The sequence below is a fragment of the Rhipicephalus microplus genome, chromosome 5 (genome assembly GCF_043290135.1).
Source record: "Rhipicephalus microplus isolate Deutch F79 chromosome 5, USDA_Rmic, whole genome shotgun sequence".
Taxonomy (NCBI): Eukaryota; Metazoa; Arthropoda; class Arachnida; order Ixodida; family Ixodidae; genus Rhipicephalus; species Rhipicephalus microplus.
The window spans coordinates 131,142,600-131,166,295 of record NC_134704.1 but is presented as its reverse complement, the minus strand read 5'-3'; the positions used below and the strand labels follow the sequence as shown (position 1 = coordinate 131,166,295).

Here is a 23,696-nt window from a genome sequence, read left to right as displayed (position 1 = left end):
GCATGGCGAGAGGAAGGCGGTGCGGGAGTAGCTTTGTACGACGTTCGGCGTGCGGGTCGAGTGAGCCTGTCTCGAACGATCTCGCGTATTGTCGACGCGAGATCAAGTGGTGTGTATTCATCAACACTCGCCACGGTGGTTACATTCGGTAGGCGACGGAATTTGGGAGTGATATGTCGCATCTTCAGGGCCTCGATTGTGTGACAGTGTTATATGACGCCCATTACCATGCCAAGGCTCTGTTTGCTGATGAGGAGCTGATACACGTCCTCAGCAATGCTCTTCAACAGGTGGCCAACTTTGTCCTCCTCTGGCATAGAAGGGTTGCAATCTTCCAGAGGTTCAAGACTGCTTGGACATGGGACCTCGGCGGTGGCCTAGTGGCTAAGGTACTCGGCTACTGACCCCCAAATGGCGGGATTGAATACCAGTTGCGGCGGCTGCATTTCAGATAGAGGCGGCAATGTTGTAGGCACGTGTGGTCAGATTTGGGTGCACGTTAAAGAACCGCAGGTGGTCGAAATTTCCGGAGTCCTTCCCTACGGCGTCTTTATAACCATATCGTGGTTTTGGGACGTTAAAACCCTACAAATTGATCAATCAAATCAATATTGCCTCGACATAGGTCGTGCACGTGTCTCCTGGGATCTAACATATCTGCAGTAACGTTTCTCCTGCTTGCTTTCTTTCAGGTACGGAGTATCCGAAGCACGCTCTTATTTCGGAGACGAAGCGATCTCATGACGTGAGGGCATGTTCATGGTTCTCGTACCATATGAACGCTGCCTCTGTTAAGAAAATTACTACATTCGTCAGCTGGTTCGCCGCGTCCAACTAGACGTATTTGCTCACCCGTTTGTAGTGTGTGAGCCAGGCGTCCGCATCCTCGACAGATTTGCCACCGTATGTACGAACCACTACCAGATCCTGACGCAACGAGGAACCAGCCGCACATGAACCTGGCACTAGCAGCGCTGCTGGGACTGGAGGAAGGTCTGCAGCGGCGGGGATCCGGTTTTCTTCTTCGCCGTGAGACATCTCAGCTGCCAGTGTTAACGGGGGCAGTCGAGCAAGGCGGCGGCTTTGTCGTAGGTGAGGCGCTTGAAGCATCGTGTTGCTTGATTGATTACCTAGCACCTTTACCACAAAACTGGTACGGTTGATTAAAAGGTGAGTGGATTTATTTACAGGGTGAGGATGAGATTCGGCAGTCGCAGTAAAGAAGCTGTTTTCAGGCCACACCATACAACCTCGTCTAGCTTTTTAGCATCCCCGGCACATACTGCAGCCCGGCTCCGACCTTAGCAATATTATTCGCATCTTTTTGAATTTTTTCGTCATGAGCAATATAATTTTTTGCTCAGAACCAACGACGACAACGCTGACCCTAGAATAATAGTGAAACGAGCTCTTCAGCGTGGCCACGTGCATACCAACATTGGTTTTTCGAAGGGCCCAGACAGATATAAATGTTACACAACCTTATACCTTGAAATATTTTCAATTGAATAGTAGCCGTTCAGTTCGATACAAAATTGTGTTCAAAGGCCCAAGGGGCCAGCTATAAAGACGAATACGTGTTGTGCCTTCACAGAATATTGTAAGAGCTCCACAATCTGCTTATCCACAACGTGCACCAGTGCCCTCGCGCGTGCGTGTGTGCGCGTGTGTGTGTGAACTTGTTCCTGTACAAGTCACAAAAAGTGGTTGTTTTGCGCAAAGCAATAATGAGAAAAAGGCTCAAGGAAGAAGGGGTCAGCTTGTACTTAATCTTTCATCTTCCTAAGTACAGCACGTATTCTTTGCAGAGCACAGACATCTTCGTGAAAAAAATATGATGCAGTAATTTGCAGGTTCATTTCATATGATTGATGTATAGCAACACATATTTTCAAATTCTGGTCTGTGTTGGCCTCTCGTCTATCTCCTACTTTTTTCAATTTTTTTTTTCAAAAAGCAAGAACTAGGTCTACTAATACTTGTTTTATTTTTAACATTTCGTCATCAATACAACAACCAGGTAACGTTTTCCAAAGTAAAGACACACAAGACAAAGCTCAGAACATTGCCTTTATTTTTTTATCTGAAAATGACGTTGAGAAGACAGTTCACAAGCTTATATATTTTATGGACATCCCACCTTAAGAACTGTTTAGCCTTGAGACGCGTGCTTCAAGGCACAGTGCACAACCGTGATGATAACACTACTTACTCGCGAGCAGATAAGGTAAAGTGGTGTTGTGCTTTATTACAACAATGGAGTTAGGACAAATACGTTGGTCTGGAAGAAACATTGAAACGGGAAAACAAGAACGTAACCTCAACTTGAGTAGCAGTGTAACATACCGGTAGAACCACACTTTCAATCCTCTCCTTCTACCCTAGGAACCATTGGTACTTTTTAAAATATGATCCACATGTTCGCATTCTCATGTAAATTATTTCGAATGAACTCGACCAAAACTGGAGCGTATATTCGATATAAACTTTACCGACAGTTCAAAAGTGCATCACACACAACCCATGATCCTGGCGGGAGCCGTGTAGCGGAAGTGGGGACGTGGTTTTCATAGCACGCGTTAATATCACCATGAGTGGGTGCCCTATTCTCGAGAACATGTTCTTCATGCAGCACTGTGAACTTTTTAGTGAACGTAGTACCAAATTCGATAAGACAGGGACAGCTTATTTGTTGGGACACGACTTTACCTAACTAAAGGTTAATGTTGGCCAAATAAACGTAAATGTTACCTCACTTTTAAGGTCACTATACAGCGAGACTCCATCCACACTGACTCGAAGCCGCCACTCTGATGCGGTGACCGACGGAACAGTTTGTCTAAACACTGAAAAATTCAGGCATGACGAGAACTTGTGGAATCTTGGGAATGGCTTCTTGAAATTCGCTCACTTGTTCGAGGTTTTGTGTGGATCCTCCTTAGCTAAAAGGAAGATTCGCCATTAGACAAACCTGAGCGTGAACGATGCCTAGTGTGCCTTATATTTAGTTTTTTTCAAATCTAGAACGCCTATTGAGCCGCTGCTGAAGCGTCAAACCAGCACGTCGCGAATAGCTTTGTTACGCAGGGCTACACGAAGAGTCCTGACAACGTTCATAACACCATACTTCATTTGGCAACACTTACACATAACGGCATTATTTTTACACTACTCACGGATTAAACACAAGATTGTTGATTTACTTGTCTATTGATTCATTTATTTATTTTTATTTATCAAGTAGTGACTGCTATGTGCAATACCCTAATACCTAGTGATAACTGCTTCAAGCTACTGCTCATCCGGGGGCTGAAAGCGATGTTCTCTCTTATTTCAATGCTCGAGTCAAAATTACGCCGATATAAAAACCTTACGCAATTACCACAAAATCATACGTGCGTTACTTAGCCCTAATGTTTGGCGTTTCAACCCGTTAATGCTCGATGCTCATTATATTTTTTTTTCCTTCTCTTGCTTTCTTGCAACGTGCTACACGGAAACAGAAAGCACCACAAATAGAAATGAGAAACAATAACAATCAAAAATGATGAATCAAAATACAAAAGACAATGATGGCACAGAAGAGGAGTATCAATCAGTTGTGATTCGTATACGCTTGCTCATCACGATTGTGTGTTCCTAAAGGTTAGCAAATGATAAGCACATACAGCGTTTACAATTTTGTCGGTAGACACTACCTGCTAAGTGTAACTTAAGAAACCAAAATGTGATTATGAGAGACGGAATAGTGGAGGGCTTTGGAAAATTTGATCACCCGGGGCAATCTAGAAAAGTTTGTCGCATCTGATTTGGCATTAAGTATTGCTATAGACACGGCAAAAAACAATTTTTACTGGTATTTTTTTCGCTATATGCATATTCTTGCTGCTTATTTCAATATCAATGAATCGTAGTCCTACTTAGAGATTCAAAGCAAGAGAATTGGAAATTAAATTGCCATCATTGATCAAATTTCTTCTTATTGCTATGGCGGAACTATCCACGTTGGCAAATTGTGAGAAATTCCTGGGTGTCTGTAGCAATTATCACAGCATCTCTCTACTAAATGTCGTTTTGTATTGCATTCCTGTATCTAATTTAGGGTTACCGATGTGTAATTACGATATCGCTCACTTTCTACTACAGAAACCTTTTCTTAGATGAACTCATCATTTTGAGATCTGTACTAGCCAGAATGCGGAAAAAACAAAGAAGTCATGATCATTGTGTTGCTCAGTACCATTAACAATAATAAGTGATTTGCCCAAAAGCAAGGTTTAGTTCATTACTGAGGTTAAAACTTAGTCTTAGTTAGGTCGGGACTGTATTGTTTTTGTCTTCTCATAGCGTGGTATACGGACGACTCATAGAGAAAAGAAAAACAAACACGGACAAAAGGTTCAAAATGGACAAGTCGGTGCTTATTCATCTTTGAAGCTGCACTAAGTGAAACCAGATGTAAGCAAATGATTGAATTCAGAATGAACAAATGCATAGCACAGATGTGCGCTCTACGTCACGTGTACTCATTTGTTTTTTGTCCGTGCATCGTCTGTGTTCATTTACCACATCTTTAAAAACAAAAAGCAACCTCACCGTGATGAAGGAAAAATTATGGAGCACATTATATATTGGCGGCCTATGAGTTAATATTTTTTTACTTTAAACTACTCTTTCATCATTATCTGAAGTATTTTCCCTAGGAGTGTCGGCAAAAGACACGAAACACACGAAAATGAAGGCAAATTTTGGCATAAATAAAGACTTTTGACAATAAAAACATTAGGCGTCTTCAAAAATCAACTTTTTGTAAGTATATGTTATGTTTGTATTGATGATAACGAGAACTGCATACTTCTGCCGATATTACGACGACGATTGATCGCAATGCATCAGTGCTAGGACATCTGGTTGGTACCGTAAGTAACAAGTTCTCTTTTAGCAATAATTTATGAGATTTGCAGTTGAGCACATATACCAAGCAGGACGTTGCGGGTTTTTTTTGTATAGAAATATAACTAGTTAAAAGAAATGTTCCACTTTAACAATGAATGATCATTTAAAATATTGGCTATATAGATGAGTATCAACAACGATTGATACGTTGGGTTTACCGTCACAAATCCCCCATGTGATTATGAGAGACGCCGTAGCGCAAAGCTCCAAAAATATCGGCCACCTGGGGTTCTTTAACGTGCACCCGAATCTGAGCACACAGGCCTACAGCCTTTTCGCCTCCATCTAAAATGCGGCCGCCACAGCTGGGATTCAATACCGCGACCTGCAGGCGAGTAGCCGAGTACCTTAACCACTGGACCACGACGGCAGTGCAGTGAGTAGCAGCGAATAATCACGTTAACCAATATGAAAGATGTGCATAACTCTTCTTCGTACTCCTTCAGGTTGTGCACCTTACCCTGAGCGGCCTCATAAAGACATTCACTGTGCTAACGCCGATGAACTTTCGCTATGAAAAACGGCACATTCATTGATGCGAATTCGCTGTCGGAAACAAATGACACATAGAGTTTGCACAATAATGTAGCATTGCTTCAGGTGTGTGAGTATACTTGCAGATCGTATTATGAGAACGCTGCATTCACAACATATTAAAACACACCCAAGGTGTGAGCACCAATCTCACATAGAGGGCTCATCAGCTCAAATATATTAAGCTGAATTAGCCTAATCTGTAGAAAAATTTGTCAAGGATTCACAATTTGCGAAATGACCTAGCACTTTCAAAGCCTTCTTGTCGTAGTAGAGATGCAGGATGACAAATTTCATGTGCTGTATGATGCTGTTTACGAAATTTCAGATCATCACATAAACAAGTTCCTGAGTAATGTGTGTCTGAAATATACAACTTTGATGAGGGAAAAAGGGCGCGCTAAAAGGGCCCTGAAACACTCTTTCAAGTAACCATCGAATGAATTCACTGTGAAGGCTTATTGCGCAATGAATCCAACGCTGCAAGGTGTTTTAAGAATTTGTCCAGTAGGAGCCGAGTTTCAAAGGTTTGTCGCACGCTTCAATGTCATTCTTTATTCTCTGATCCCGACCAAAGCTCTGGAAGCTAAGCTGACATGAATGGCATGGGCAAAAAAATACGTCACGCGCACCTAGTGGCTCTGAGAATTTAAATTTTTTTCTCAAATTTACGGCTTCTTCAGTGCAATCACGTGCGCGTGTGGAGAAGCCGCAGCCTCCCATGGCGATCCTTGTAATGACCGAATGCGCCATGTTCAAATCAGCCATTGGCTGATAGAAAGCCTTTTACGAGTGATTTTCGAGCTTCTTGCGTCATTTCTCGAGAGAAGAGCAAGTAGTTTTAGCTGACTTTGATAATTTATTGTGAATTGCAGGCAGCGTGCTGCGCTATAATATTTGGCTCGCTTGTTCTCATGGGCATCTTCTACCAATCGGCAGCGTTTTTCGACCATGTTCAAAAAGTGTTGCAGGGCCTCTTTAATGAAATGTCGTAGCATTCAATTGTGTGCTTGTGTGTGACTTTGCGTGAATATGTGTGAGCATGTCTGTGTGACGGTGGCGAAGGACCTGAATACGCCTGTTGCGCCATACACAGCACCATATAATTTTACAGACGTTTGTATTAAGAACTGTCCTCAATATATACAAACTGCTTCCATAGAAATTCGATTTCACTTTATATACAATACCACTCTTGTGCCATTCAGAGTTTCACAGAGATAGACAGCACCCACGGGCACGCACAGACATTCAGGTATCCATTCACACACAAAATAGAGAACATATATGTGGCAATGACACCGTCCGTGGCACAGTTATCCTCTTCAATAAACCCAATCCATCAATTTCAGTTAGCAGGTCATTTCGCTTAGAGCACCAAGTGTCGCGTGCAAAATAAACCGAAGAAATCACAGCGGAGAGTTTGTCTCAAAGGGAGCAAATGTGTAACACAGGCTGTATTTGCAGCATAAAATGCCATTCATTCAATGTTTAACAATTCTGGTACAAATTCGTTTAACGATGGCCTTCAACAATAAGCGTCGACAAGAAAGCACGAAATATCTGTCAACAACATTCGCACATTGTCTTTTTTTTAAACACCAGTCTGTTTGTCTGCACCGGCTGCTACGTGAGTGTTTCGCATTTGTACGACGTCATTGGACAGCTTTCTTGATTATCTTGAAACTCCTTGGGAGGATCCAAGATGATGAGGTTTGATTCCTGCAAAGACAGGCTCGGTGGTATGTTTCCCCGTGTTTTTCTCCATCTGGCACCCTAGAACAGAAAGGTGTGTCGATGTCAGTAACGAAATATATTGAACAAGTTGAAAAATATATGTAGTTTATTCCTCTGTCATAGGAATTGGTATAAAACGAGAATAATTAGTAGCCTTACAAAGGTAGTAGAACGTTTCTTTTACTTTGATATGAGAGTTTGTACGATGCCTGTTGGTGTTCGGCAGTTGTAGCACTGTTTATCACAAATACACCCACTTTGACGCTTGGTGGTATTTCTTTATCCCAATGAGCAACGTCCATGTTGAATAAATAAACAAACCTTTGTGGTATCCGTAGTAGTTAACGATGAGAGTATAATTAGGAAAGGTGATGTAACAGCCAGAACATGACTGGCTAAACGCAAAACTTGGGCTAAGGACACCATTCCGCGACCTGTTAAAGTGAAGCGTGGAAACTTGGGCAAGTTTAAAGGAGATAACTTAACCCCAAAAAAGAGCAAGAACGAAACAAGGACGCACGAAGTTAAGACACACAGCGCTGCGTTCGCTATTTTTGTCAGCCTTTGCCTCTTGCGTAGTTTTCATAAGCAATGTTGTTGAAGTGTTATTGAACATTTCGGTTGGACTAGAGGGAAACGCAACGTGCGTCGACGATGTCTCCTCTCTAGCCCGGCCATGATTTTTATCGAGGGGAGTGCAAACGGGAACGTGGTGTCACAGCCAGGTGGGAAAGGCGCGTCGTAGAGCTATTTGAATGTTGATGAACGTTATAAGTGCGGTTGAGAATGGGTCTAGGGTCGCCACCTAGTGGTTTCTTCGTTGACAAAACTGCACTTCTATTTTAGGTGCGCCTAATGGGATGGACGATTGAGAATGACTCGTTTCAGGGGCAAATTCAAAAGGCCACTGTAACGATGAAATACTTAATTTTACCGCTCCCCGATTCCAACACAACCCCGCCGACTAAGACCCCTGTGAGAGAATTTCGTCAGATATAAAATGCATGTTTGTAAGGCTTCAGGGTATCACTGTGGCGTAGTTGAGGAGTGCCGCGGCCTCTGTTGTGAACCACAATATTATAAATTTGAATTCTATTGACGCAACTTTTTTTCTTGTGTGAATGGCATTTTGCGCGAAAAGACGGGCACTAAAGAAGACAGCAAGCACAGTCAGGCGCAGACTGGCAACTGAAGTTCTCCAAAAAACACACATATAAATGGAAGGCGAAGACACGTGCCTATGATTACAGGTTGGTGGTCAGATATTCTATCTCGAGTTTATGAAGGTTACACTGATGGCCTCGCCACACATACGTCACCAGCCACATGTATGAAAAACATCTCAACTATCTGTCCACGAAGCCCACAACAGAACTCGCGCCATGACGTCAAGTGCTCCTCGCAATTCGGATACAACGTACGCGCCCTGTCCTCCTGGTATAAATAAACATGTCCCAGTTACGTGTAGGTTACGTGCAGTTACGTGCAGTTACGTGCAGTTACGTGTAGGTGGCAGTATGATCACTCGAGATGAGGGGGCCCAGCTGTTTTTCAGAAGTAAATGAGTGGCTGTATTTTCATACGCAAAATAACTATATTTGTTGACCCATGTCACCATAGTTTTAAGTGATCATTTGTTCTGAATAGTGCCAGTCAATATCTTTATTATATAACAGATAATTGAGTCAGTGTAAGAATACCTATACGACTTCTGATTTTCGAACTCATATCATATCGCTGATACACGACCAATTATTGTTGTGTTGTATACATTCCCAAGCAGGCCTCACAGTCACGAGTTTTTCAGAGCCAATTACAATGTTCTAAATATCTATAAAAGTTGGAAATGTAGACATTTCGTCAGATATACCATCATCTTTAGCCTACTTTACATCTATTGCTGCCGAAGAGCCTTTTCCAATGATGTACAGTTTAGGCTGCCTTTAATGAGCTGATTCAATTTTCTGCTTTTCTAATTCCTAATTTCTTCGCTCTACGCCATTCTTAGCTACATATTCCATTCCTTGATAACCAATCTGTCACTCCAAATAAAGTCTCGGATTTTTCTTTGTGTCAGTACGCTGGATATGTGAGCTACATAGCAATATATCATTCGGCATTGGTGTAGCCAAGAAGTTGGGGGCACTCAAAAATTTTCAAGGTTTTTTGCGTATATATACATGTACGCACGACAATACCCAAATATGGTTGAACCCCTTTTTCCAGTCCCCTCACTCGAAAAAACTTCCAAATGCACCCGTGTTATTCGGCCTAGATATATATATTCTTGCACACTGTTTGTAAAAATGTTGGCGGTGGAGAATTTTCTTTTTTTTTCGCCAGACATATGAGATCGTGTTCTTTAAGTGCATAATCATTACGAAAGTGCAAGCATGAGCCACATAATGGGTTGCGTGCACGTGAGATTGCTATCAAAAATTTTGGTTGGAATTGCGCCCCGTTCCTTCTTTTTAAAGTTGCATATATGAAACGATTTTCTGACGCACATTTACCTAAATTTGTAGTGAAAAATGGATTCAGCTTTGATTACACAGCAAGTATCAGTGTAAGTTAACATATTGGTGCCCACGTCATGGCCTATTGTGCAGTGAGAGTAGGGGAAATTGTAACGACGAGGAACTATCGAGGGGTTGACATAAATGTGGAGAATTAAAGGGGCCTATTCAATGTTGTGTCCACTATCGGGAAGTACAAAATATGTGACACAGAGAGTAAACTGAGAAGCCATGTGTTCTACATTGAATACTGAGAAATCCAATGTTGCTAAAACTCGGTAACTCCAGCAATTTTATAATCAATGTACTCCTGAAGAGCGCACAACGCTTATCAAAGTTTTAATTCACTTTTATCACTGCGTATTCATGAACTTGCTTATGCAACAATACCACCAAAGCACAGACGCGAAAATAGTGCATGAGAGTGGTGCGGGTGGGTTTAATAACTACATTACTCATTTCCTGATATTTCGACACTAGGGAGTTTTAGAATAACGTTTGCAGGCGCTGAGGACGTGGCGGGTATAGCATTCACCAAATGAGTTTCAGAATAACGTTTGCCCCTCCTAGGGAACAATATAGAGACTATAGCTGCCCCACAAACTCAAGTGCATGGAAACAACACATAGCCTCGACATTAGCGTTTGCGGGCCGCACACGTCGCCTGCAATTTCGAATTTTCTGCGGGCGGGACGCGAACGCAAACAGCGGTCTCACGCACGACGCATGAGCAGTGGCAGCGACCACGCTGCAGGGGCTCGCGGCGCACTATATTCTAAAACTCCCAACTATTTCGTTTCCGCCCACGAAACAATCCGTCAGCCAACCTGGTTTCTCCTCTTCGACGAACATCGAAAGCTCCAGAGGCACTCGGCGATTACCACCACCAGTGAGATGAGGCAACCAATGCCCAGGACTAACAGGAGACCACGGGTGCCCACGGAATCTTTGTTGCCACTTCTGCTCCCGCTTGCGCTTCCGGCCGCTGAGCTGCTGCCGTCTGCTGTCGGGTTACAGCGGCGGTCGGCGCCCGCGTCGACGTCGGCCGTCGAGGACCACCACCGCTGACGCAAGGCATGCAGTGTGCCGTTCTCCTGAAGCTGTAGAATTTTGTTGGTGAACAAATGCCTCAACGGGGATCCTGCGAGGAGAAGAGCACCAGAACAAAAGAACAGGATGTGACTGGCCTGAGCAGTCACTATTGTTTTTTTCGAAATGAAGATGATTTGATTGCTTTATTCTACGACTGCCAGATGGGCGTGTTGGTAAAGGTTCATGATGAAACAAGAGCAAAAATACACACACTCATAGAGGACACAGATAAGCGCTTCTCTTTCTTATTCTCCTCCAAGCGAGAAAGAAGGCGTGGCAACCAATTATCCCACTTCAAACCAATGTAAACTCCGCAGAAACAGCGGAGCTGCGGTTCGCTTGGGTTTACTGTGTTACTTGCTGAGATAAATTGTTATTTGGTGTGGGCGTCTGTGTATGCGTCACTTATAGAGTAGAGATGCATGGTACAGGGTGTGCGGCAGCCCCTAACACACCCACCGTGATTTCAGGCCCAACTCTCACTGCACCGTCCTTTCCCGTTTCACTGTGTGGCTGTGGCTTCGTCCACGACAAAGACAGCCACTCCTATAGTGCCAGTCTGCATGGCAACTGGAGCGTGTCATGCAACATGGGCATTTAGGTTCTTATAGACTCAACCCCACACCCCCTCTGCTGTTAAAATCGGCAGAAGTCAGCTTGATGCCACTGCATGTACAAAAATGAAGTATGAACTATTTGACTGAGAGTGAAGAAACGCAATTTAGCTGTTGCCGAACAATGCATTATGGTAACAAGTAAATTTCACATTAATAAATAATTACAGTGTCGTCCCATTGTGAGAGTATACTGCGCATTAATTCCTGATTGACACGACAGAAGAAAATTGCTCTTTCTCGGTAGTAGGTGGGCGTTGCTCAGACAAGAAAACTGCAATGGCATTTTTTTTTCCTGTCTAAACAGTGCCTCTAGTGGAGATCCCAAATATTGCAATTAGTGGCCCTTGGACTTCAAAACTGCCCACCACGCGATGAAAGAGAGTTTCGGAGGTTTGCATTGGCCCGTTTGTTTGGAAGAGAGATTTGTAATCTTTCGACGATAGTTCTCACGCGGTCCACCCGTGTCATCACATATTGGCAAAAAAATTGAGACAAGTAAAAATTGGCATATCCCACGCACCGTGGGAATCGATGGTACGCAAAGCACGAATGAGAAATGTTGATATGCCACTTTAAAATCAGCGCAGCGTGTTGAGGTAGAGGTGAATAAATGCATAACACGACTTCCGTGTCATGACTGTCGTGTTTGGATGAGTCGTTTGCCTTCGTTATCTAATCACGTATTCACGTCACGTAATACCAAATGTAGCATATGTGGAGCTAGGAAACGGCCGCGAGCACTCTGTGAACGTGGTATGTTGTCTTGTTCTTACACGACACGCACGTCAGGATTATAATGTTTGCACCAGTCATGTATTTCGTCATTCTTCAACATCTTATCATGTTTGCACCAGTACTATAACTTCGTCATCCCTTCACGCCCCGTAATACCAAATTCGTTATATGTGGTGCTAGTTAAACGGGCCCGAGCGCATCATAAGCATGGTATTTAGTCATGGGGTTACATGACACGCATGTCATGATTTTAATATCAGGGTCTGTCACTTGTGTTCTTTATGCAATCATGCCATACCATACCAGTTTTGCAACATGGCATGGGAATGAAACCACCGCAAGGGCTGCAAGACCATGAAATGTTCATAACATACATGTCAAGATTTTCATGTTATGACTAGTCAAGTGTGTTCTTCATACAGTCATGTTATGTCATACCAAGTTTCGTATTGATACCACTATCTAAACGGCAAGAGAGCTAAATCTCGTAATTGGCTAGATAGATAGATAGATAGATAGATAGATATAGATAGATAGATAGATAGATAGATAGATAGATAGATAGATAGATAGATAGATAGATAGATAGATAGATAGATAGATAGATAGATAGATAGATAGATAGATAGATATATAGATACGCTCAATGTCGCTGAAGTTCGCCAAGAAATGCTTCGCATTTAATACATTGCGCGTGCTCGTCAACAACGCCGAGAATGCGCATACCCCCCGTAAAGGTCCACCTAGTGGCATAACACACCCTGACTTCTGTATTCGGTGGCAAGCACACCGAGTAATTTGGGAAGGAGAAAGTTAAATATCAGCAGCATACTTTCTTGCATACTGCTTAATGCTATAAAAAAAAAGGGGGGGGGGGTAGCGCTTCGGGTGAAATCAATCAGTTGCAAAAGTGCAAGTGAAAGAATGGCATGCTGCGCGAGATAAAATAATAGTGCACACTTCAGGCTTTCCTAATTTTGACGGGCACCGACATGAATGAAAAATGCAGCATTGGATATTTAGACATTGGAACATTATTCTAAGCTTAGTACACCAAACCTGTGTGCTTCGTGTAGAAATTAGGTTATCTGACATCTATTTGTAGAGCTGCGCTTGAAAGCTCAGATTTGTGCAAAGAACATTCAGGCCCCGCCACGGTGGTCTAGTGGCTAAGGTACTCGGCTGCTGACCCGTAGGCCGCGGGTTTGAATCCCGGCTGCAGCGGCTGCATTTCCGATGGAGGCGGAAATGTTTTAGGTCCGTGTGCTCAGATTTGGGTGCACGTTAAAGAACCCCAGGTGGTCAAAATTTCCGGAGTCCTCCACTACGGCATCTCTCATAATCATACGGTGGTTTTGGGACGTTAAACCACACATATCAATCAATCCAAGGACATTCAGAATTCAGTTTTGAAACTTATGCGTCACTGCCAAAAAATATCGAGCGAAAAGGGTGTCTTTTTATCCCACAACAATAATCGTAATCCGGCTAGCTTGCACTTCCTTTCTTGAAAACTCGGTGCTGATCACTTTCCCATCTAGAAAGCTATAAAACGCTGATAACTCGCATGTCGTTCGTTACCAAAATGTGTCGGGAGCACGGCGATAGTGAAAATAAAGGAACGTATTATAGATGACGATTTTTGTTGTGGGACAAAAAGACCCATTTTCTACTCGCTACTTTATTCGGTTGTGCCCTTTCTTATTCAGACATGCACAGGTATACATTTGTTGCTTGAAGGTAACGCTGCCAATATTTCCTAAGAAATGTTGCTACTGTGAACCGGGGAACCGCTATAGCACTTTCGCCCAAGAGTTATAACAGACGTAAATAAGCGATAGACAGTCATTTCGCCGGAAGGCGCAAGGCACATTACTCAAGCATGCTTCTATGACGTATATTTTTCGACAAAGCCAAAAACTCTGACTCAGTTGTGACGAGTTTACTGTACTAGGAAGTCGGAATGTTCGCCGTCAATTGGAATGTAACCGTTAATTGCTTCCGATTCTCACTTCTGTCGTCCAGGAACAAGAAAAAAAGAGACAAGTTTATTTACAGAAAGGCAGAGAGGTTGGCCTGAGTGATAGCCTGCTCTAGCCCGCTACCCTACACCGGTGCAGGAAAAACAGGAAGAGAAAGAGTAACGGACGACGATGGTGGGCAAAACAGCCATAGTGTGCCGTTTCCGCGACGACCGTTTTGCACCAACTTTTTAGGGGCATTTGCAGTAAGCAGATCTTCCATTTTCTCTTTGTTTGGCCCTGAACTAGATCGGCCGAACGCGAGAAAACGTTGCTGTTGCGCGATACACACCAAAACGCTGGCATCACGCAAACTGCGTTTTGAAGCTGTATGAACATATACAGACGTGCCATACCTAATAAATGTGGCTGAGAGGGAGGCGGTAAGGAACTGTTAGAAAATGCTCTTGATCAGAATACTATGCGAGAGGGATACTTCGGGTAATCACCTATAGGCACAGTCTTGAAGCATTCACGGAGGTCTTCCTTCTACCGTTTCGTGAACTGAGCATGAAACGCCAATGAATGTGAATATTGTCGAAGGTGATCGCCTTAATAAGTACTTTGGGCTCCAAAAACGTACAAAATAAAGGGAATCTTGAGACCGCATGGTATAAAACTATGTGAGGAACGCGGTAGCCCAAACGGTTCCATGCGAGCCCGAACGAAGTTCCATTTCCTTTGACCGTTTCTTGTTGATTTCTCAATATTTTCCAAACGCTCGTTACGTACGGCTCGAGCAGCTTCCAGCCATTATCGCCTATGCCGAGGCGGTATTTTTGAGCGGAGTGGAATATACGCAACGCAAAGAGGGTCAGAATAACGACCTCGTATTTTAAAGTCGTCTTCAGCATGGACGCGCGGCACAATAGGGTAACCGCGAAGACAAAGTTTATTACCGCTCTTCGTTACATGCCGTGGAGCACTCGCTCGCGCGGACTGCTTTCGGCGCCTTTGAGAATATCCGGACATTCGCTTCCACCGGGAACCCGACAGAAGGCATTATGACGCTATATACAGACGGGTAAGCGAAGCAGCCCGTTCATGAAAGTCTATTAAACGAAGCCGGGCAGAGCGAGAAGGGCCAATGACCCCATCTGTGGACGAGCTGTGAGCTTAAGTAGGCTGCCTGTCAGCTCGATCTATTTTTCTATAAGTTATAGCGCGTTCTAATGGCGTAAGGAGCCGAAAGTAAGAGTTAAAACAATAGGTAAATAAGAGTATCATAGCCCATACCTTGTGTCCATGATAGAGCTTGGTATAAAAGTGGGCGTTCAAAAGCATTCAATAAAAGTGGCACGGCCCTTTCATTCCGAGTTTGCACAGAAGGAATGGAATCTCGCTTGTGCATAACTACGGCGTGCGTTGGAGAGTCCATCATGTACAGACCATCTTTTATGGCCGTACCCTTTTCCGTTCATCTTGTGATTTCATAATATTTATTGCAAACTTGCTCACTGCTGGCGGTTTGCGAACGAAGAAGCAACAGAAACGCCTTCAAGTGTTAGAAATAAGGTAACCGTAGAGAGCAAGCCGCGAAATAATGGTTCTCTAAAAATGGGGTACTAAGATGATAACTGCGCCTAGCCTTGTAGTTCGCACTTGGACCATAGTGTCCTTCAGTTCTGTAGCTGCCTGTTGAAATGTGATTTAACATGTGACTTCCGCATTCTCACCTACAGTACGAGAGAGAATAAAACGAGAAAAAGGCGGGGACGTCAACCTGATTTGTAGTATCTGGTTCGCTACCCTACCTTAAGCGGAGCGGAAAGAGAAAGAAAACTAGACATGCGAAATAAAATACAAGTTAACAAGAAGATAGTGGAGAGCGGAAGTACTATGGTCAATTAAGTAGGCCACTGCCTAAAGTACGAACATTTAATTCAGTGTGAAGTCCCATAAAAAGGAACATATCAGAACAAAGGCCCTACCAGTGTAGCTGTACACTCCAGTAATTTCCTAAAAATTAGGAAATTTGATTAAGAATGTGTTTGATGTGAAATGCATGAGTTTACGTTGTTGTCCGACGTGGCTTCACAAAAAGTACCAAAAGGCCTTCGGCTTTTCTTCAAAGCAGCTACGCCGAAAATGTCCAGCCATAACTTAGAACGTTGGAATGACATGCACTATGGACCTTACCCGCATTGGACCTTACCCACATTGTGAATAAACACTACATCTCACGGGTAAAGAACTTGAATAACCATATACGACAGCTACGAAGCGCTTATTCAATTAGTCCTGACAAACGTATTTTGCATCAAGATTATCAGCAAAGGAAGGAAGGAAGGAAGCAACAAAAGGGAGAAGGCAGTGAGGTTAACCAGAAAGACATCCGGTTGGCTACGCTACACTGGGGGGTTAGGGAAGGGGACAAGAAAGACGAGAAAGAGGGAAGAGAGGGAAAAGAAAAAAAGGATGGGGGAGAGACTGACAGTAATTTCACTGCAGCGTCTAGAACTCTAACACATGTCAGAGGCGTTCACACAAGCCTGTCTTTTTCAGGAAAGACAGCAGGGCTTTCACTGCCTTGTGAGCTGTCGAGGCATGTGGACGTTGCTGTAATAGCACCTGCACAGAAAGAGGCCGATCATCCAGTCGCCGCATTGCGTTGGCAAGTACTTGTCTATCTGAGGCAAATCGAGGACAATGGCACAGCCGGTGTTCGATATTTTCGTCGGTGCCGCTAACATCGCACGCCGCACTGTCAGTAATTCCAATTAACGTGGTATAAGCTTTCGTGAAAGCAACTCCCAGCCAAAGGCGATAGAGAAGCGAAGCTGCACGTCGATGTAGGCTGGGTGGAGGCCGGAGTTGTAGTGAAGGGTCGAGCTCGTGCAGCCTTCTACGTCGTATGCTTGGTGTGTTCCACTCAGTCAGTGTGAGACAGCGGGCCAGTTGACGAATCTGCCTCGCCGCATCCGCTCTTAAAAGCGGAATTGGAACGCTGTTCGCTTCTTTATGTGACGTGCGAGCAGCATGATCTGCAGAATCATTGCCGCCTATACCACAATGCCCAGGTAACCACTGAAAAACGACGTCGTGGTCGTTTTGTATTAAAAATTGGTGAAGTTTCACGGTTGGATAGGTCAACTGGTCGTGGCATCTGCGTCGGAGAACTGATATCAGACACTGTAACACTGGTTTTGAGTCAGAAAATACAGCCCATTTACCTGGTCCTGCTTCTGAATTGATGAGTTCCAGTGCATTGCGCAGAGCCTCGAGTTCTGCCGTCGTTGACGTTGTAACATGTGAAGTCTTAAAACACCGAGTTACCGCTTGTAATGGTATAACCACTGCTCCACCTGAACTAGACGGCGTAGTAGAGCCATCCGAGTAAATGTGCACGTGGTTACTATAGTTTTGTTCCAGTAGGAATAGACTCAGTTGTTTCAGGGCATGTGTCAGTAAGTCCGATTTTCTCCTCATTCCTGGAATCATTAAGTGAACTCGCGGCCGGCTGAAGCTCCAAGGAGGAAGCAGTGGCCTTGATTCAGGTGCGTACGTCTCAGTAAACGATGAACGATACTTGTAGACAGTAGTGCCGTATGTCGTGCGGGGCCTTTCAGCAGCTAGGCTCGCCAGGTAATAAGGACGGGTCCTGGCATAATGCCTGAGGTGCATGCGCATTGTCTTGGTAATAATATGCGTCTTTATCGAGTGATCTTGAGCGATGGCAATGGTTTCAGCCGTTGAAGCACTGCGGGGCAATCCAAGGCATATCTTGAGTGCTTGGGCTTGAATGCTCTGAATTGCGCACAGGTTGGTCTTGCCGGTGTTAGATATTGCAGGTAAGCTGTACCGTAAGAATCGGATAAACAGCGCTCTGTACAGTTGTAGCATGGATGGTATGGGCCCTCCCCAATTCTTTCCTGCAAGGAATTTGAACATGTGGCATGTTGCGATCAGCCGCTTATTCACATAGTTTACGTGTGGAGTCCACGACAGGTTTCTGCCTATTATGACTACCAAGAACCTGTGACTTTTGCTGAACGATATGTGTTCTTCATTAATCGATATGCTGCAAGCAGACATTGCTTTCCGCGTGAACGCTACCACTGCACATTTTCCGCAGGACACCTTGAGGCCTTCTTTACGAAGGTAGCATGACGTCGTTGTAGCAGCCTTCTGAAGGCGGGCGCGAAGCTGAGGCCTTGTCACACCTGATGTCCAAATGCAGATGTCATCAGCGTAAACAAAAAGTTCTACAGTGCTAGGTAGCTGCTCGACTAGACTAATGAGAGTTAGGTTGAAAAGTGTAGGGCTTAGCACTCCTCCCTGAGGAACTCCTCGGCTGCTGTAACAATCAGGTGTTGGGCCATTCGCTGTCATCACGTAAAATGATCTCAGCTGTAAGTAGCTATACACCCACATATATATCTTGCCACCAAGACCTACTGTTTCCAAAGCACTAAGGATGGCTTCATAGGTGACATTGTCGTAAGCCCCCCTAACGTCTAGAAACAGGGCGGCGCACAGTCTCTTACAGGCTTTCTGGTGTTGAACATATGTCACCAGATCAATAACGTTGTCGATTGACGAATGGCCGCGCCTGAATCCGGTCTTGAATACTGGATAGATTTCGTAGTGCTCTAAATACCACTCCATTTGTGTTAGAATGAATCGTTCCATCGTTTTTCCCACACAACTGGCAAGTGCGATAGGACGGTATGAGGCAATATATGAGCAAAGAAAGTGATTAGAAATCCAAAGGAAGAAATCTAGAAAGATGGTTCGTGATAACGTTCTACCGCCACCAATACCAGCCCTCCCGTCCACCAGCGCTTCAAATATATCTGGTCAGGCTATTGATAATGAAAACCAATTCACTAACATTATCAACATCTCGGACATCACATTTACTAACCCTGAAATGTCTCTTCTTTTTGGTGGTTTCAACTTTTGGCCGGACACTGGCGGGTACAATGAATTTCAGCTCATAAAGGACCTTGACGACTTCACGCGTAACATCAGGCTACGCGAAATTTTTCATGAGCGATCCACATCCAACAGCGTGTCATCCAGTAAACACTGGAAACCACCGGTACAATGTGACAAGTCCTTGATATGTACATTTCAACTGTCCAACACGATATTCTTTAAGCATATAATCAGAAAAATTCTTTCAAACACAACCTGACCTCGTATCAAAGGGAATCTATTAGGACACTGCAGAACCGTTAAGACATTGTTTTTAAAGGCCCACTCACCAGGGCCCTTACCGAATTTTAGTTAGACAGTGAAAGTTGTTGGGTGTCATATGAGGAACGTTTTGCCACAAAAATTTTTCGAGTCGGTTCATCACGAGCGGACAAAACGGTTTTTTTGAAGCGGCGCGAAACGAAGGTGAGAGGAGGCGAGCTCGAAACCTTTGCCGCTCCTCTGCGTAGCCTTCGCAAGCAAAATCTCTTCCCCACCCTCTCCGGCATCCGACAAAGAGGTGACGTGCGCATGACGTGCCCGAACAAGCCCAGCCCCCGTGCACGCGAGCGGCGTTGCTTTGTTGACCAGAGTAATTTTGTGGTCTTCTACCTGTTTCTGCAGGATTGTTTGGAAACGCTGGCTTAGACGCGGTAGAGTAGAGCACAATGAGTGCGCGAACGCGTAGGAGCGTTCCACGGTGGTCGTCTGCCCAATGCGCTGACCGCGGGGACCCGAACGCATGCGAAACGCTGGCACATTAGCCCCGTATCTCAAAGCGTTTCACGGGAAAAAATGTAAGAAAAACGTGCACAATTTTTTTATTGCGTCTCATTATTTATTTCAAGTTTTATTCATCTCTTAAAGCAACAAATACATAAACTACTCATGTTGCGTTAAATAATTTTTGCCATGTCACGTGGTATACTGTTGACAACGTGAGAGCAGAGTCGTCTACGTAGAGGACCAACGCCACCGCATTGCTGAGTACGCATGGCCATTCTGAGTACGCAGGGCCATAGGATCGAAATACACCAATATATTTATGGGCACATTGGAGGACAAGTTTCTTGCCACGTGCACTCGAAAATCGTTTTACTGTAAGCGCTTTAATGACGATACCTTTCTGATATGGCTTTACGGGGAAACTGAACTTTTGTCTTTCGTGGCAAGCTTTTTTCTTTTTATTTGTCAACCTCCTTCTCGCCCCTCTACTCAGCATATAAGATACACTTTCTGTATGTAACGGCACGAATATCAGGAGATAACCTAAAGGCAAAGCTTTACAGAAAGCCGTCTCATAGACACCGATACCTTCACTTTGTAAGTAGCCACGTGAGGCACAAGACAAGCATACCACACAGACAGGCGCTCCGTTCTAAAAGGTTGTGCTCCGCACAATGTGACATCCGAGATAATTGTGACAATCTCAGTGATGGGCAAATAACACAAAAGTACCCTCCTCAGACAATTGACGGCGCCAATACACGTGCTAGTGCAATAAACAGGAGTCAGCTGTTTCTCTCCAACAAGCCTGCTCATCAGCGACCATTTACAAAACTAATATTAACACCTTCTGCATCAGCATCAAACGTTAACCACATCATTCGAAGGCACCACAACATTGTCATCCAGAGCGACAGTCTCAAAACATAATTTCTGAATTGCCACGTGTACTGTATCGTCGGTCGATAAACTTGCACTATATGCCGACTTCATATTTACTAATTACTCCTGCCTATTCTGTTGCCACCCTTGTGGCAAACCACGTTGCAAGGTGTGCGTACACACACACACAGATATATATATATATATATATATATATATATATATATATATATATATATATATTATTTATATATATATACGGGAAGACAACCGGCATACAAATCACAGCGCGGATCACAGCAGTTCGCGCTCGGCTTTACAGTCTAAGAACGTAGCCCACTGCATAAGGCATATCGCTCTTCATCATCCTTACTATATATGTATGTATATATATAGTAAGGAGGAAGAAGAGCTAGTGAGGCGGAATTGTTGTAGGCACGTGTGCTCAGATTTGGGTGCACGTTCAAAAAGCCCAGGAAGTCGAAATTTCCGGAGTCCTCCCCTACGGCGTCTCTCACAATCATATGGTGGTTTTGGGACGTTAAACCCCACATATCAATCAATCAAGAAGAGCTAGTGGGCTGCGTTCTTAGCCTGAAAAGCCGAGCGCGAACTGCTGTGATCCTCTAGTGGCTAAGGTGCTCGGCTGCTGACCCGCAGGTCGCGGGTTCGATTCCCGGCTGCGGCGGCTGCATTTCCGATGGAGGCGGAAATGTTGTAGGCCCGTGTCCTCACATTTGGGTGCACGTTAAAGAACCGCAGGTGGTCAAAATTTCCGGAGCCCTCCACTACGGCGTCTCATAATCAAATGGTGGTTTTGGGACGTTAAACCCCACAAATCAATCAATCAACTGCTGTGATCCGCGCTGTGATTTGTATGCCGGTTGTCTTCCCGTGCATATATATATATATATATATATATATATATATATATATATATATATATATATATATATATATATATATATATATATATATATATATATATATATATATATATATATATATACATGTGTGTGTGTGTGTGTGTGTATACTAGCGACGAAGTCCGGTAAGACAACCGCTAAGTTTTCTTGAATATATATTCAAGAAGTGACAAGACAACTTCGCGTTATCTTAATCTTATTTCATATATTAGCGGCATAATCACAGCAGTTCACGCTCAGCGTTTAGGCTAAAATCATAGCCCACTGTGGCATATCGCTCTTCTTCCTCCTTACAACATCCTGGCGACGCCTGGAGAGTCATGGGGACGACAGATGGAAGGGGTAGTGATACGGCTTGAGGAGACTGACGCGCACTGTCTCGCAATCAAGGCGGCTCGTGTCTGTTGATGTTTGACAGGCTTATTTACAGATTTTTTTGTGCGAGCGCGGTTACACGGCATAATAAGGACCTAGAAAGGCACTCGGAGCAAGACAAATGAGCCCACGGCGAAAGCCAGGACTTGCTGGTCGCGTTCGTGAATTTCTTTCATTGCGATAGCAATTATATGGACAGTCTCGGCTGTATTTCACCACCGCCGTCGACGTGGGCGTCGGTGTCGATGTCATGCATGGTATAGATATACGTATCTATATATATGCAAACACAAGAAACGAAAAATCCATAAAGAATACTCCGGCGCGCGGAATCGATCGTGGGACCTCCGCGTCGTGATTGCGAGGCGTTAACCAATGAGCCACCGAGTGGTACGTCATTGAACGCTCAAATGGCAGGATGTTTATATCTACCACTTGCATCTGCTGGCGGGCATCTCGGGGCGCGGGGGGAGGGGTGGGCTATCGCGTTTTTCTGGTTGACCTCCCTGCCTTCTCCCTTTTGTTGCTTCCTCTTTCCTTCATCAGCAAGATGGCGCCTTGAGCACGCGGTGGCTCTCATTTCTCACGCGTATTTTAGCCTGCAGAGAGGAGGGGAGTGAACAATCTATCGAGCACCCTTATCTCCCGGTGGAGGGGATCATACGTCTTGGCTGGCGTTGGGCTTGACTGGAATGATTCTGTTGTAGTTACAAGGTACACAAAGGTCACTGCAATCGTTGCACAGCCTCCATTTGCGAAAAGGGCGCGCTTTTCAGACACAGCGAAGTAACAACTTTGACGCTTATCCGCATTCATCTGTGTGCCTGTGAGTACGTTTCGTGCGTCATATGTGCGTGAAAAACGCGGGGCAGGTTTCAATCTGCTGGCCATTCTGCGCGTGACCTTCCAATTTGTTGCTATCACGTTCATTGCTTCACTTTTGCAGCAAAGCTGTGACTTTTTTCGGTGGCTTGTTCGTTCAAGGGGAATGGACGCACCAACTGATGGTACTCTTCAGCGTGCTGTACAATTTGAAAAACATGGCTTAATTCGGAAGCGTCATGGCGATACGGCAAAATGGTGTCAAGAGTAGCACATAGTTCATGGCCATACAGAAGAATGAAAGGTGAAGAGCCTGTTGTTAACTGCGTCGCGGTAATATACGCATAACCATTGCATGACTTCTAAACAAGAGCACCGCATCACAGTTAGGCTGGTCAGAATTGACGTAAATCGCGAGCATGTCTCCCCGCGTTCAGTTGAAGCGCTCAGTTAGACCCATCGTCTTCGGATGGGCTGTAGAGGTGCGTTGAACCAGGCGTCACGAGCGGAGGATTTTTTGAAGAATTTTAGGTAGAAACACCCGCCCTTTGTCGCTGAATAGTTGGCGCGTTGTACCATGACGTAGCACGAACCGTCGTAAGTTGAAATTGGCTACATTTTGGGAACTAGCAGAAGGCAGAGAAGCTGTTTCTTCGTATCTCGTAAGATTGTCCACGGCGACGATTACCCATCGATTACCAGCCGCGGAGTAAGGGAGTGGTCTATACAGATCGATGCTGAAACGGTCAAAAGGGCATGCAGCGCATGGTAGAGACTGCAGTAATCCATGTGAATGGGCAAATACCTCGTGTTGTTGGCACAATGGACAGGATCGAA

At 44.4% G+C, this 23,696-nt stretch overlaps 1 protein-coding gene across 1 annotated transcript in view; it reads right to left on the bottom strand.

The window, feature by feature from the left end:
- Window positions 1–2,051: 2,051 nt before the first annotated feature.
- Window positions 2,052–23,696, bottom strand: part of LOC119173714 (glutamate receptor ionotropic, kainate 3) — a 33,442-nt gene continuing 11,797 nt past the window's right edge. The window contains exons 3-4 of the mRNA XM_075895946.1: window positions 10,571–10,884; window positions 2,052–7,266 (exon numbers count right to left, since the gene is read on the bottom strand). Coding sequence (XP_075752061.1) covers window positions 7,117–7,266; window positions 10,571–10,884 — 464 coding nt within the window. The 3' untranslated portion in view covers window positions 2,052–7,116. The remainder of the gene's footprint in view (window positions 7,267–10,570; window positions 10,885–23,696) is intronic.